Here is a 17,500-nt window from a genome sequence, read left to right as displayed (position 1 = left end):
TACAAGCCAGAACAAAACCCGAATATGAATGAAACTGGTAAGTTTATGAACAAATATATTCAAAATTCTTATGTTCTGTATTGTTTACCTAATTAATTTGTTTAAATGTTGTTTAATTTTAGCTTAAATTTTACCGTAACCTAGAGAAGCGTGTCTGCAGTAGATACTGTACGTACTGTCTTGTACAAACCTAGGGTTTTGCCAATTTGACTTAGTTTTTGGTAACTTCAGTACCTGTACACACAGTATTGTACTGACAGTATTTGATTCATTATCAATATTTTTTTGCAATGTGAGTGTATGTACACTTAACATAAATGTTAATTGGTACATGTACTTTTTCTTAAATTTATACGTGTAGTAATTTAATTTATGTAGTGCATTATTAATGCAATTTACTGTATCTAAATTTAAAATAAATTATTTTGTGACAGGTTTGTTTTGGAAGATGGCGCCCAAAAAAGAAGTTCGTTGCAAAAGAGGAACGCCATGCTTGCGGTTTACAAAGAAGAAAAGGATAGGTAGGTTAATGGTACAAATTTTTTCCCATTTCTCTAATTAAAATGTGCAATAACATCAAATTTTTTTATTCATTGATTAATATAATTTTGGGATTCCTGTATTTTATTATTTATCATGTTATTCTAATAAATGTACCCTTTTCTATCTTCTTCGGGTGTACGTTGATTAAGTTACGCAGCTGGCCAACTTATTAAACCTGGCTTCACTTATAAGTTTTATAAGTTGGCAAGGCGACTCAGTATTATCCTAACTTGCTAAGCTACAACCCTAGTTGGAAAATCAGGATGCTATAAGCCCAAGGGCTCCAGCAGGGAAAATAGCTCAGTGACGAAAGGAAATAAGGAAATATTCTACAAGAGAAGTTTAAGATTAATAAAAACATTAAAATAAATCTATTATATATAAACTATAAAAACTTCAAAATAACAATATGAAGAGAAATAAGATAGAATAGTATGCTATAGTATACCCTCAAGCAAGAGAACTCTAACCCAAGACAGTGGAAGACCATGGTACAGAGGCTATGGCACTACCAAAGACTAGAGAAAATTGGTTTGATTTTGGAGTGTCCCTCTCCTAGAAGAGCCGCTTGCCATAGCTAAAGACTCTCTTATACCCTTACAAAGAGTAAAGTGGCCACTGAACAATCACACTGCAGTAGTTAACCCCTTGACAAAAGAAGAATTGCTTGGTAATCTCGGTGTTGTCAGGTGTATGAGGACAGAGGAGAATATGGAAAGAATAGGCCAGAATATTCAGTGTATGTGTAGGCAAAGGAAAAATATCCGTAACCAGAGAGAGGGATCCAATGTGATACTGTCTGACCAGTCAAAGGACGCCATAACTCTAAAGCGTTAGTATCACAACGGGTGGCTGGTGCCTTGCCCAAGAAGGCATGGATGACAAAGGAGCTCTACTTAAGCTGGTTCCAATACTGCTTCTTTCCAGAGATGAAAGACTACCTCAAAAAGAACGACATGGAGTTCCAGGTCCTCCTGACCCTTGACATCCAACCTCTGTTAGGATGATGATCCTTAAGATGCATGTGGTCTTCTTTCCTCCAAACACCAGTGCCCTCATACAGCCTATGAACCAGGGGGGGGGGGGGGCATTAAGAATTTCAAGGCCCACTACAGCCGACGACTGATGGCGCTACTCCAAGATGATGGCGTAAAAGATCCTCTTCCCCTTGCAGAATAGTAAAATATTTTCCTATGTGCATTTTTCATTTCTACAGTTCAGTTGTAGTACAGCATAATTCAAGATCTATAAAACTAACTTTGAATCTACTGTAATTCATGCAACTGTAGTAACTTTTAAAGCATATTTTTTAAATTACTTGTACTGTATATTTTTTTATTATTGTATGTACCCCATACTAATCAATTTTAAATCTTTTTCTTTACAGCAGAAATAACTTGTCTGTGTAGATGTGTCCTGCCATGCAGTTACGTCCCTTCATCGTTCATTTCATCCATTTGTAACTGCACGCCTTATCCTCCATCCATCTCACCAACTGTGCCTTTTAGTGGAATATTTTTCTGTAATTTCATGTAGTTATATTTTTGTTTTTGTAAATATACAATGTTATGAAAAATATATTTGTTAGTATGTTAAATACTGTACATACAGTACATGATCAGTACATACTGTAAATTCCTACTTTTACAGAAGTACGGTACAGTAGGTCTCAAACGTACATGATCAGTGCGTACTGTACTTTGTATTTATCAAAATAATTTCACTAATGAATGTATTTGTATATACAAAAGAAAGAAGTGCTAATGAGGTCTCTCATTAAGATATGGAAGTTTGGGAAGTGGGTTGGTGTTAGAAAACTGCAGTGTCTCCTTCTACTCTGGGGCACTAAGTCCAACATATATCTACTGTATGCTTCGTTCGTTGATTTGATTTCTTGCCTTTTTCATGCTCATTCTGCTTAATCTATGGCAAAACCATTCTGTTATACATCTTTCTAGTACTGTATATTGAAGATAAATCCACTATGTGGAGGATTTTCAAAGTTTCGTACTTTTTTTTCTAATAGAATATACTTCTTTTTCCACCATAAAAGATAAATATGTATAAAAAATATAACATTGATTGCGTGTGTCAATTAACCTCAGAGGGGACTCTGGGAGAACACAGTATCAGGTAAAATTAAGTAGTTCAACAATAGGGCCAGAAACTATGGTGATCCCCAAAACACACACAACTTACGTCACACATCATCCAAGGTATTGATGATATCATTATATTAAAAATAAATTACTCTCCAGATAAGTATCTACTTTTAGTCAGTTTTTCTCTAAAGAAAATCTAAAATTAAATAAAACAATAAAATGAAAAAATTTAAAACATAAAACATTAATTTTTTGTCTTTAAAACAATAGGTAAGAGCAAAAGTACTTACTACCCAGTTAGGCCATTTACCACTCGGCATATTATCTAACCACAAAGTAACAGCTGATTTCAGAGAGAATCCAGTAAGTTCTGTACGATTGTGTAGCCCCTCAATCATCAAGAAATTGAAAGGGAAGTCTGCAAGTGGATCAGTTTCATTTCCATAGTATTTCATTAGCGTACCTAAATCCTGACCTTCATATACTTCCACCATCATCAACCTGAAATGGTTCATCACATTGATTAAAAAGTACTAAGATAAATCAAAATAATTAACTGATAACATCATTTATATTTAAGCAAATGTCTGAATTATGATCTTTAGTAATGGTATAAAACTATTTGAAATAAAAAAAAAAAACTTTATCTGAAAATGAGAACCAATGTATATTTGAATTAAGTCGAGTAAATAATAATCAAAATATTCAATAAAACCTTTGAAATAACGAAGTTTAATTGTTTACATTTGAAACTAATGATACTACACCTTTATATCTAAATAAAGTTTGAAAATGAAGGCTCAAGAAATTGCAGTGATATTTTCAAAACAGAAAATTTATCTAAAACATTCTACATAACCAAGCACTAATGCTTTACCTATGCAAGAAAGCTGAGGAAACCTACTCTCCTCAATTACTCTAATGTGTCGATGTATCTTTATCTCCATTATAATAAAGATTTATTTGTAGTGCTTTTGGTATTCTTCTCATGTACACTTATCCTTTTTCCCACAGTCATAGTAATTATAATTCCCTTCGTCCATTTCCTCATAGCTCTTATAAGAAGTATAAGCATTTTCTTTCTTTATACATCTAATAAAAGTTGACTCAACTGATATATAAATGGTCCCCACTTCCCGGAATAAAAAGGTACTTTACATAGAATCTTTGGGTTGGATGATTGTCGGTTGATTTGAGGCTGATCTCATCACTCAGTATTGATTTTCCACATGATACTGACTATCAGATGAGGAGTCTGCACCTTACATTATCATAACTCAATACAGTACACATAGATTTGCTGCCTTTCTCCTGACATCCCTTCTTTAGAACACAACACTTAATTTTCTCCTAATCTTCCTGTGGCCTAAATATCATGTAATATCATCATTGATTCTTTTTTTTCTATTCTTATCCTATATTTGTAATTTTTTTATTTTTTTCCTCTCTAAGGAAAGTTTTACACCTACATAAACCGACTAATTTACTGTTTTGGCATCATTACCTCCTTTTTCCTATCGACCATGAATTCTTGTAATCTATGCGCCTAAATGTTGATAATGTACCTTTTTAGGGATCTTATAGAACAGCACAAGATGATAACAAAAATCCTCTGATAACTTTACGTATCTCATTTCATAATTGATGATCCCTCTTCATTTATAAACACTGACCTCAATAGCTCACCTAAATGAGGTTTCATATCAGTCAAGTACTTAGTTTACGAGTCCAACCATTCTTATGCAGTATAATTCACTGTAATTCTATGTCTAAATTGTGCCCATATTCTAGGTATAAAGTTATCGCACTTGTTTTAATGCTACAGGGTCCTTTCCTATGCTTAATCCATAATCCTATATTTTCTAGTTAATACAAAATTGAGATACTACTTCTGTATATGAGAGATTCTTCTTTTTTTCCTTCTGAACAGAATCAATTTGAATCCAAACATTTAAATCAACTTCAATTATACTTATCACTTTCTTTATGTTCTCTTAATCTCCACCACAAGATGTCCTTGGAGTCTCATTTCTACCTCTATCATTTTGAATAAAAAAAAAACCTTTATGCAAGGTAGTAGGATAGTTCTTCTCAGCAGATTTCAAAGCAAGCAACAGTGTGTCATACTGAATGACAATTTTTAATTATCACATGGACTGAACCAGTGAGTATTCTTTCTTTTTTTTTTTTGCTAAGATTTGGCATTCTTTCCACATTTCCGTTTTCCTTGATTTCTCTAATTTTCTATCTTTGAACAGCTGATTCCAATGTGCCATTCTGGGTTATGTCTTATAATGATTCCTCTCTCTTTTCACTTTAGCTTTAAACCCACTACTTAAATAAACGATGTTTTGCAAAAATTAACCTTACCTCTAAACAAGCTTAGTGAATAAATCTTGTTACTAAAATCTAGAGGAGTAAAACAATACGTACTTATCAGAATATAGATCAATTAGTTCTCTCCATTTCCTAAGCACTCCAAATGTTTCAGGCTGGTTGACAGTAAGTGTGTGATTCAAGTACCCATAATCCATCTTGTCATCTATACCAGAATCTTTTGCTACTGGTTCATCTTGATGTACGTCTAGTAGGAAAAGAATACAATATATAAAGTATTTGGTATTTTTGGGACAAATATACTAGGTCTATCTACCATAAATAAGACTCAAAAATAGCAAAAAATAATTGTGAAAAAATTGAAACTAAATTGGGAAGAATAAGGCAAAAACATTAGACAAATAATAAAAATGGAATCTAAACTTTGAACAATAAGGTCAAAACATCAAAAAGATAAATGAAAAATCTTAAAAAGTTGATAATAGAATAATTCTGGTCAACATAAAGTATTAAAATTGTACTTGTCTTGAAAAAGTACTTTCTAACATATTACATGTTTACAAATAATAAGCAATTACAATCCAAAATGATTTCCGAGGCCATAACCAGCTGACAAAAAAATACAACCTCGTTAGTCCTCTTCGGGGGAGTATTTTAGACCCACCGTGGTTTTTCTGGTTGACCAACTGTGACTCTGGGGTTATTTAGCATTAAAGGGTCTAAAACATAGAACTTACTCCTTACTGTAATTGCCTTGCTGAGGACATTCAACAAACTCTTGAAAATTAACATATTAAAATAAGGTTTACTGGTAATATTCATGTTGACTGTGAGTAGTTATTGTATGTTATAAAAAAAATGAGGACTTCGGTTGAATTTATGTTGACTGATACTCTAGTTGCATTTGATTATTAACGAAAGGAAAGTTTTAGTGTACACTCAAATATTCTAGTGATACATGAGGCTGGGGGGGGGGGGAGCACTCTTTCAGAAAATAAATTAGTTCATGTGCCAGAATACCCTAGATAAGAACTCATGATTCCATTTTTGTACTAGATCAATTTGTCTCCTTGGGTTAGCAATTGTATCGTGTGCAACTAAATCACTACATAGAAGGAGAGAAGAATCAAACTGACTAATACTCTACAACATAAAAATGCTACGTTATCAAGTTATAGACTAACAATAAAGATAATGGATGCTTTGATGGTGGTAGACAGAGAGAGAGAGAGAGAGAGAGAGAGAGAGAGAGAGAGAGAGAGAGAGAGAGAGAAGAGAGAGAGAGAGAGAGAGAGAGAGAGAGAGAGAGAGAGAGAGAGAGAGCGAGAGAGAGAGAGATTTCAACCACGAGTTGACTTAACATGTCACATGGCTCAATAGTGATGAAGCTTGGTAGAAAATATTGTTACACAAATCAATAACCAGAATATCAAGCAACCTTTCATGTGATGAAGCCCTTAATGACTTTGAGAAAATCTGTTTAAATGAGAAAAGAAGCTTATCTTGATAAGTCTTTTAAGTAAAGGAATCTGGTGAGGGTCTTTCTGGAGAGCTTGAGACGTGCATTCATCAGGCAATAGCCAAAATGATCAAGAATAGTTTCTTTATTTGATGAAAGCAAACTACTTGCACTGTTGAAAAATATATCATCTTCAGGTAGATGCCCTTTCACAGTAAAATCTTATTAACCTTAGGGAAATTTATATTTGAGATTACCTCTAGAGGTCTGAACTAAGCTCTTCTGAACCGATTTATAGTGCCTATTTGCAAAATCAGTGATCATAAACTGGTGACCATGGAGTGGTCTTGAAGAGTTATGCTTTCTGGAATATTTTATAGCTCCAGAAGAAGGAAATGGTGTTACTTTTAGCATACAAAAGAATTTCAAGTGAACTTGAAATAAAAATTATTCGCCCGACCTCTTTTTGGATATAAAAGAATATGGTAGCATATTAACTCCTCCCCCACAGACTAGCTAGATAACAAAACTTGTTTTGGACCTACATTTTTGGAAAGCATCAGTATTTTGTAGAACACAGAATGTACCATTTACCTACAACCTGTTACATACGAATTAGTTCATCAAGAATACAGGCATTCTAAATTCAATGTGAAAACAGTAAAAGCTATGAATGATAAAAAAACAAATGGTAGCATATAAATGCACTGTTGCAAAGGCACCAACCTTAGTGTTCAAGTGAAGTATAGTTTTTGAAATCTTAATTCTTTTACTACAAACTGCATGCTGACCATGTGCTCTAATTTATTATCCTCAATTGATATTCATTAACATTTTCCTTGGTTGCTCAAAGGAGGAAGAGAACACCTTTACAGTTTGCTTTAAATAGCTCCATAGCTCTGACATGCTAAAACGTGTTTCGCTAAATTGTCTACAGATACATACTAATAAAAATATACAATTTATTCAAAATACTCACATATCATAGGTACAAAAATACTCACCTTCAACTTCAAAAAGGTGTTTAAGAGCATCAACGCGGAAACCATCAACTCCTTTGTCCAGCCAAAATTTCAAAATACCCTGAAAAGACAATGATCAGCATTAAAGAAATAAAGCTTGTTTATATTATACAATAGGATTAATAAAATGCTTCATCTTCATTTCTCAGTACTAGACAAAAATGTTGTAAATATAATTTCCAAAATGTTTTAAAAATTTATAAAAATCAATCAAAACATTAAAATTCAACAGAAATTATTAGATATGAATCTCTTCATACTTTGTTGTCACATTTCACAAATCACAAATTACCATCGAATCAGATGCCATTAACTTCGGTGTGGCAAATTCACGATCTCATAAAACAGAAAATTTATAAATTTTATATTTATATTCCAACCTTACTCTTTCATACTGAGTCCACTTCATAAGCCAGTTACGTAGATAGGTGATATGCATATCGACTCCAAAAAGATGACTGACAACAAACATCTATTCAACCATTATGCAACATATTTTGCTTGTACACCAGTATATTGAAGTATGTCTATTCCACAAAATGTCCTCAATTACAGAGCATCGTAGTTATATTTGGAGTCGATGGACTCGAATTTGATCTGTCCATCATGCGGAAGATTGTTCAGGTTTGGGATAATTGCTCTCCCTAAAGATCTAGTTTATCTAATAAAAAGACATATAAGTACTCTAATTCAGTAGAAATGTTTATTAAAAAGATGGATATTAGCATAAAATGTCGTTATAGGACAACCAATTTAAGTGAAAAGCTATGTATGGAAACTAAATATTATCATTATCATTAGGATGAAAAAGCAGAATGCTACAAGGTCATGGACGACTCCAATAAATTTTGGAGATGATCCACATCCGCATCCTGATTCTAGATCCAGAGAGAGAGAGAGAGAGAATGTTAATTAAGAAAGTGGTGGCTTGCAAGTGTCGGTGCGCATGAAGACAGTCCTTGCAGTGTTTAAATCTTTCGGTATGTATTGCTTTTCTAGGAGCTTGTAAGTCTGGTGGTATGGAGTAAATTTCCCCACAACATGATGTAGGTGCTGATGATTGTTGGAGGAGGTTACAGACGGAAAACATTTAGCAGGGACGACCTGTGGGTTGCCTTACACTATTTCAGTTGCCGAGATATGCAGGGCAACCTTAGTAGTGGTCCTTAATTCCAGGAGGACCCAGGGAGGCTGAGTAAACCAGTTGGAGTCATTGTAGAGGGACATCAAAGCTGCTTTGAGGGTGCGATGACAACATTCAACCATTCCGTTGACTGTAGGGTTGTAGGCAGTTGTCTGATGTAGGGTGATGTGCAGGAGATTCACTAATGATGTGAAAGTGGTACCCCCGTCAGAAGTTATATGCTTAGGGATACCAAATCTCGCTATCCACCCTGAGAGTAAGGCAGATGTACATGAGGCCGATGTTGCAGTTTGCATAGGGATGACTTCAGGCCAACAAGTGAATCGATCAATTATGGTAAACAGGTAACAGTGTCCTTGTGATGTGGGTAGGGGACCTACTACGCCAAAGTGAATGTGGCAAAACGACGCCGAGGTAGAGGAAAGGTGCCCACTCCTAATCCATGTGTCAATGTATTTTTTTATTTTGGCATGAAGTACAGGCACAGACCCAATCCTTAGCATCCTTAGTAAGGCTATGTCAAACGAATTTCATCTACTGCATTAGATCAGCATGAAGGATGTGAGAAGCCATGGATGAAATAAAACACCTGTTGCCACAAGGGAAAAGATTTCCATGTCTGTGGCCTACCAGTACTGAAGTCACAGAGGAGGATGACATTGGAGTCGTCGAGGGTAATGTATTCCCAATGGAGTGATGTAAAGGATGTCTTGCATGCTTGGTACTCTGGATCTTTTCATTAAGAAAGGCTTGTATGGAGGTTGTCAGTGGTGGCTTACAAGTGTCGGTGCGCAAAGACATGCCTTGCGGTGTTTAAATATTTTGGTATGTATTGATTTGCTAGGAGCTTGTAAGTCTGGTGGTATGAAGTAAATTTCCCCACAACATGATGTAGGTGCTGGTGACTGTCGGAGGAGGTTAAAGACAGAAAAATTTTAGCAGGGGTGACCTGTGGGTTGCCTTACACTATTTTAGTTGCCAAGACATCCACGGCATCCTTAATAGTGGTCCTTATTCCAGGAGGACCCAAGGAAGCTGAGTAAACCAGTTGGAGTTCCCTTGGTCCCCTTGGTTGCAAAGCCAATCGGAGATTTCTGAAAGAGCCCTCAGAGATCGTTGTGAGGACATAGTCTGCTTTGCTGCTTGATTAAGTCAATGCATTGTAATAAAATCACAGTGAATAGTGGCCAATGTGTTTCATGATAGGGCATCGCCAACGGAATTCATTTTCCCAGGGTGCAGTTGTAATCAGCCACGGCAGAAAGATGCCAGTGTCAACGGGCGGACCAGTCATTGGACTGTTGAGTGAAGGCAAGCACCAGGGGCATATGGTCCGCGTGAATGACAAGGACCATACCCTCTAAGAAGTGGTACTGTATAAGTGATGGACAGCCAATTCACTGTCGAAGGTACAGTAGCTGATTTCCTCCTGCGGGCGTCTGTGTTCTACCGCATTCATGTTAGCTTCAGCCAGTGTTAAATGGTTGTCCTCTTGGTCAGGCACTGGTGCAGGTCTTGATGGTGGTGAAGTGGCTGCCCTTAAGGACATGGACTTTGCTCATTAGGTCCCTCATGGGAAAGTTATCGACATCGGGGATGGCGGTGTGTACAGGTTCGGGTAGGCTTGTACCTAAAGGGTACGAAGTAGGGCCACTTCCTGAGGAGAGCTGTCTGTGGCAGGTTGCAGACAAGCGATACTGGTCATTTCCCTGAGGGCGAGCGAAGCTTTTTGGTCCCCCAACAGTTACTGAGAGAGCTGAAAAGCTTGGCTATACGAGCAACTGGCAATGGTAAGTACTGCTCCAAGAGGTATGTTTTAAGGGTGTTATACTCTATTGGGGAGTCCCCTTGGTTGCAAAGCCAATTGGAGATTTCTGAGAAAGTTTCCTCAGGGATCACTGTGAGGACATAGTCTGCTTTGCTGCTTGAATAAATCACGCCCCTGTTGCAAAACTAAACTTTATCGTGCTGAAACCAGCCAAAAGCTTCTCAACTGGCAAATAGCAGCAGTTTCAATGATGCATCGTAACAGAGTTGGGCGCAGTGGTGATCGAGAAGGAGGGTGGGCAGTGAACACTCAGTGAGTCACCAATATGGCAGGCTGATATGGATCTTAACAAAAAGACAGCCTGGTCATAACTGACTGTATTCAGACAAGATAACAAGCTTATAAACAAACCGTTGAGGACAACAATGACAAAAAAAAATCCAACACTGTGAAATATGCAATGGCAGGCTTAAACAGGTTTTTCTATTATCAGTGTGGGAGAGAGTGAGAGATGAATAATAGAAATAGCATTAGAGTATGATCGTGTATGAAATACAGATGCGTTACAGGCATTTCCATCCTGATAACTTTGTGAGGGAAACCATGTTGATGGAAAAACTGGGAAGAAACTTACTGTAAATTTAAAGCGCCCATATCTTAAAAACAATGCAGTTCAAAACTTGTTTCCGAATTATCCTCCATATTTGTATCAGCATTGGCAGAATTGAAACTAATCTACTTTCATACCTACAAAATTAAAATGAGGAGAATAACACACTCATAAAAACTCTTAAGACGACAGTCTCTACCTCGGAACACAAAAATGATACTGTACTTACGAGCATTTCCTCTTGGACGTCAGGATTCCTAAAGTTCAGATCAGGTTGTTTGTCAAGGAACTGATGAAAATAGAATTGTTTACGTTCTTCTGACCAGGTCCATGCAGATCCCCGAAATACACTCAGCTAAAAGTACAATGATTGAATGAAGAAATTATTGTACTGCAGTTATCATACCACAATTGAATTTGTACCTTTAAAATGACAAATCTATATGTCATGAATTCAAAATTCTAATTTCAAAATTACTGATCCAGTCCCTATCCCAAAACCTGAACAAAGCAAATATAACTGTTAAGAAGACTGATTGCTTAACAAAAATTTAAATCAATATATTAAGGGTAACTTTTTCCTACAATTCCTAAATATTTTCATCAGATCACATCTTGAAATAAAAAAGAATTGTCTGTATTATCATCCAACAGACAAGGGACAAATATCCGATAAAATGATAAACGTCCCTACAATTTGCAATGGACTACAATGTTTTATTATGAGAATATTTCTTACATAAAACTGATTTAACACAATGCAGTCCTCTAACTTTGAAGTGACCCATACTTGAAGCTATCAGCATCATACTCTCTGCTTACTATATAAAGTAAAGTGATATAGTAAAGGTCCCAACCAAATTTCAATTTAGAGGTAAAAAAGACTTATGGCACAAACTAAGTAATACATGAGCCATGCACAACTTTTCACAGAATTTAGCAAAAGTAAAGATTATTTTTTTTTATCTGTCTTAAGGTATATCAAAATTAAACAAGTATTACAAAAGCCATAACACAGAAATGTGCGGTGAATGAGCTAGTTGTTACACATGAAAACTATTAGCCAACAGTTACAAAAAAAAAAACATGTTATTCAAAATGAATACTAACCCAATTATTGGGTGGCACTGGTTCACTTTTATTGAAGGACAGGGGATCACTCCAGATATAATAATCTGTGAAGGGATACTCCTTTTTGACAGACTTCTTAAACCACTCATGTTCATCACTACTATGGTTTGGCACAAAATCCATGATAACCTTCAAACCTGAAATACAAAAGCAATAATTTAAATATATAATTGTTACTAAATAGGACAACTAGACTTACTGGTAACTAAAAACCTGGGTCAAGTGAACTTCACAATTTCTAGAATGTAATAAGTCACAGTAAACTTGCATGGAAACGTAATATTTTTATGACAGGAAGTAAAAATTACATTTCACACTTTATAGACTTCAAAAGATATTTTTGTTTTTAATTGAATCACAAATAGAAATATGAAAGCTTTATCAAAATATTTGGTAATGTTGAAATGATGTGAATGTTTTTTCATATGCAAGTGTAACGTAAGCATAGGCTGAAGAACATTTTGAAGAGTTTCTGGATTAAGAATGCTATATTTGAATTCTGACAATAGTTAAGAGAAAATGAGAGCTGCACATCAAAAAACTAATAACAAAGCTACAAAATAATCACACATGACTAATTGATAATTGAGATGCCAGCTTACATAAATCATTAAATCATTAACGTTAAATCCTCACCTTTTCCATGGTAAGTATCCAGCAATTCATCAAAGTCTTCCATAGTTCCGAAAATGGGATCAATATCAGTAAAGTTGGCAATATCATATCCAAAATCAGCCATCGGAGAAGTATATATTGGACTCAGCCATATTGCTCCAACACCAATTTCTTTGAAATAGTCGACCTTTGAAGTGATACCTGGAACGAAATGGGGCCGTAAATACAATTATTCTAAACAGCACTGACAAAGGAAAATTTAGGTATAGCAAAACTTTTTTTTTTATTTTTGCTACAAAATTGAGTCTAGAACTCTGGAAGAAAGCCAAAAGGATGTTGAATTGTACCAATCTGCAAGGAAAATGTTACATAGCACACCCCCTTTAAGCTTCCACATCAAATACATCATAATTTAGAAATTAGAAATATAACGATTAAATTGTTGTCAATTAAAAATGTATTTATTAATATTATCAACACATTAGTGGTTTAGAATATGAAATTAATTGTTTTTAACAAGATGAATTATTGTCCCACTAAAACAGTGATAAAAGGGGTAAAATCTAACAAGAAATTTTGATTTTCTTTAAACACAAAAATCTAAATGGTCTAAAATAAAAGGTCAACAATATTTTGAAATAGTAACAGTACATATTCTAACACAATATTAAAGTTGATCTTCTTTTACAAGTATAGGTAGTACTTAAATATGATTAACTGAACAAAATTTCTGTACATGAAAAGTATTGAAACATGTACTGAAGATAAGATGAGAGAAAGGGCATGTATAGAAAGAGTTGTCACTTTTCCACTACCACTATCCATACTTTTAGACATTTGTAAGCAAATATAATTATACGATATGTTTTAATAATGTACTGCAGACTGATAATGGGCCACAATTGTTGTTGTCATCAGTCAGTTCTCTGGTATTTCACAACAAACTACATAGTGATGTCATTGCAAACTCAACATGGTGCGGTGACTTTTCGGGCCAAGTAATGCCCTTGATACATCAACTACCCCAGGCCATGCCGGGGCGTGACTATACTGTAATGCCAAAGGACTTGTCAAGGGGCATGGTGCAGGTACATACGGTAATTGCAACCAGCAACATGCCATGCATTCTCTTGAGGATGCTCTCTATGGTTCTGGATCACATGCCGGTAAAGTCTCTGTCCCTGCTGTCCAAAAGAAATGGGGTGTTGTCAAGCCTTCAGTGGTATTCAGGTCCTGGAAATCTTCTATGATGTGTGGGAATCACCTCAAGTTTCCGTTCTGGATGTCGTCCTGCACATTAGACTTCAGTATATTCTGGCTCTACAACGACTGCTGGATGCTCAATACTTGAATGCCAGAATGAACACCCTTACCCCAGATGCAGTCGACTAACCAGGGAGTGAAGTAATCAGAATTTTTTCTATTACCTCTTTCAGCGATTATTTCTCAAGGTGCCCTGAGTGCCCTAAATGTGGGGAATGCTTAGCTGAATGTATGCTATTATGTAAAATAATGGTAAGTCTTAGTGATCCTGTGCTAAAAATAAATGCATTTCAGGCGTTTGTTACACTTAACAATGACCTTTATATCGTACTTAAGAAGCTGTGCACCAAGATGTTGAAAGTGTCCGGGGTGTTGTTGGGCAGGAGTCTGACAATGCTTCAAGTGATGATGTTACAGGCCGTGATGATGTAGAGCCAGATATAGTGGTGATGCATAGCAATTCAAACATGAAGCAATGCCAAAACTGTTGGGGACATCATTCCCATGGTTAAACTTCGTGCCCAACAAAAGGTATGACATGTCAGGGGAGACATAAGGTGGTGCGCTTCCAGATATGCTGTAGGAGCCCAAAAAAGGCAATGTTTGCCTCATGTGTGGTGATCATTGTTGAGGGATGCTTTCCCCCACTGTAAAATCAAAGTGTGTGTCTCGCATGGGAGGGGGAGATCAGTGTCCACCCTTGCTGTAGTAGACACAGGAACTCATATCTGCATTGCTGGACCCCCTGTGCTTTCAATTCTGTAAATAAAACCTCAGGAATTGCAACCTAAAACAGGTCTGAGGGACGTAGCAAATCTTCTGGAGAGATGCCTTAGACCATTGAAATAGGTGGACAACATATGATGAAGGAAGTTTACTTTATGCCAATGGCCAAGAATATTTGTCATTGAATGCCTGTAACGAACAGAGATTGGTACCAATGAATTTTTCTTACCCTTACCCACCCATTACATCAGATAATGTCACTAATAAGGCAGTCTCAAAGCCCCAACCCCCTCAGACAACGAAGACAGTTACAGTGATGATCCAATCTTCTTCTTCTTTGTCTGCACCTTTTCCCACTTTTACGTGGGGTCGATGTTTCTGGCCAGCATTCTCCATCTACCTCTGTCCCAAGACTGAAAGAATAGCTGTTACGATACTTTTCATCTATAACCTTCAACACAAACAAGGAACCTTTTCCTGTGATGACGGGCAAGCAGAATCACATAAATTTATTGCCTGATGCCATACCTTATGCCTGTCATACACTGGCAGCAATCCTTAAGCATTGGGTAAAGGAGGTTAAGGTCCAGCTTGACAAAGGCCTTCAGGAGGACTGATAGCCATGAAGATGGGCCCACCTTGCCACACAGTGGACTTTCATTGCTTCAACATCAACTGTCTTTATGGGACTCATCACAGACCAGCATCCTTTGACATGGTATATGACTAAAGCGGATACCCATTGAGGTCTCCACCAAGTGGAGTTGTACGATGATAGCCACCCACAAATGACCTTTATCACACCATGAAGATAGTATCATTACTGTAGATACCAATGGATCACTATTCAGCTTTTGATGCCTACATGAACATCATAAATCCATTGTTGAGATTTTGCTATACTATCACAACAATGAAGAGGCATTTTGGCACATATATGAATTCATTCAAACATCTGCCTCCAGAGGGATTACAATTAAACTGGAGAAACTAAAATTTTACAAAATTATTCATCGAATACCACCTGGGGTGAGAGGCATATAGCCTAAGCCTGCAAACAAATGTATAGACTCTAGACACCATTCATAACTATTATATGACAAACTATTATATGCCAGAGAATCCCTCGATCAATGATATTGGGTTGTAGTAAAGATTCGTGAAACAGTTAGTCCCCTTCAGGGACCTCTTCAGGAAACATGAGAAAAAAAAAACATATATTGGTATAGTCAACTACATAGCAAGCTCCAGCAGCCACAGGTAGTCATCTATCAAAGAGAAAAGGATGGTTTGCTATATTAAGACAAGATCCTCTCTACAATAATCATGATGGATTAGAGTAACAATGACACTGGTTTGTTAGTCACTTGACATCTTTTAATGCATGGGCGGCTGGCATCCTGGTCTATCTGGTAGCCGACCCCTCACCTCCACTGAAGCAGGGTACATCCAATACAAGGTGCAGTCACCTGATGCTTGCAGAAGGCCAGGTTGTTACTTCTTGAGTGCCTCAATCTCATCATCAAAACAGAACATCACCTAATTGTCAACAGCTGGGTGACATGGCCTTTATGGACATCATCAATCCAAGGTTGTTCAACCAGACGGTGAAGACACTCCGTTTCAAGTTCCACAAGTTCCTACACGTAAAAAAGAACACTGCAGTAGATTTTCTCTCAAGGTACCGTACAATGAGATCGTCTCATAAAGCTTCTGATGTGGACTTGGAGGATGAAATTTAAGTGGCAGTAGCATGAGCAACTGTGGCTGACTTGAGCTCGGATGTCATTGTATTGCATGAAGACATCAGGAGCGTCGCATCCAATGACCCTATGTGTCACTTGTTGCTAGCCAGAGTCACAGCAAATGATTGGACCTAAAAGAAGTCACAAGAAGTCACCTGCTTTCACCCATTCTTCAGCGTATGGGATCGGCTAGCCATAAATCAGAATATGGTAACATACTTTGGGGATCAAGAATACACATGCTTCGTCATCTCCAAAGGTTAATGTCATCAGGTACTCGCCAGCCTACACCCAGAACATCAGAGCCTCAACGATTTGCTTAGAAGGGTAAGACAGTCCATATATTGGCCAGGAATAGAAGGAGATCTAAAGCATCTCCGTGCCTAATGCCTCTTATATGATAAACATGTCTCTTCAATGCCTCCTGAAGCAATGTTACTTACGCCTCCAGCAGAATACACTGTCCAGCAGGTCGTCACAGATATGTGTCAGATATTAGCCAACGTATACATGGCATACACAGACAGTCTAACTAGTTGCCTTGAAGTAGCTCACTTCCCCAATCGTAGTCACCTTTGATTCTACTATTCATGTTGGGAAGCTCCTGAACAAATATCGACTGACTGAGGTACAAGCATAGACAATGAAAAAAAAAAAAGTAGCCTTAATAAAAACAGTAGGGCAAAAGCATCTGTCCAATCGGCAAAGACCCCTTTGATAAAACACAAATAGAGGTAGTTCATGTGTCATAAAAATAATAAGACTGAATTTGGAAAATAGGCTTAATGATCTCAGAAACTCCTCAACAAAGAATGTTTCCACCTAATCCTAAATTATTGTGAAGGAATTTTGCTCTTGTTGGGTTTTCAACAACAAAAACAACCTATAATTAGTTCAGATAAAATCTTTTGGCAAAATAGGATGTGATAGTTTCACAAAACAATTCAATTACATAGATATTGTTTCCAAATGTAATAGCTTTGAAAATATTTCTAATTCCCATTATCATTCTCTGTTTGAGGGGGCTTATACCAA

General features: G+C 36.6%; 1 protein-coding gene across 6 annotated transcripts in view; it reads right to left on the bottom strand.

The window, feature by feature from the left end:
* LOC137645713 (probable maltase) overlaps positions 1–17,500 on the bottom strand; it is a 178,086-nt gene that overhangs the window by 73,279 nt on the left and 87,307 nt on the right. For all 6 annotated transcript variants that reach the window (XM_068378586.1, XM_068378587.1, XM_068378588.1 and 3 more), the window contains 6 exons: positions 12,753–12,932; positions 12,096–12,253; positions 11,215–11,340; positions 7,446–7,524; positions 5,079–5,229; positions 2,936–3,146 (listed from right to left, as the gene is read on the bottom strand). In XM_068378586.1, the coding sequence (XP_068234687.1) occupies positions 2,936–3,146; positions 5,079–5,229; positions 7,446–7,524; positions 11,215–11,340; positions 12,096–12,253; positions 12,753–12,932 (905 nt within the window). The remainder of the gene's footprint in view (positions 1–2,935; positions 3,147–5,078; positions 5,230–7,445; positions 7,525–11,214; positions 11,341–12,095; positions 12,254–12,752; positions 12,933–17,500) is intronic.

The sequence above is a fragment of the Palaemon carinicauda genome, chromosome 8, assembly GCF_036898095.1.
Source record: "Palaemon carinicauda isolate YSFRI2023 chromosome 8, ASM3689809v2, whole genome shotgun sequence".
NCBI lineage: Eukaryota > Metazoa > Arthropoda > Malacostraca > Decapoda > Palaemonidae > Palaemon > Palaemon carinicauda.
The sequence above is the reverse complement of the archived record's forward strand: the minus strand, read 5'-3'. Positions and strand labels throughout refer to the sequence as shown.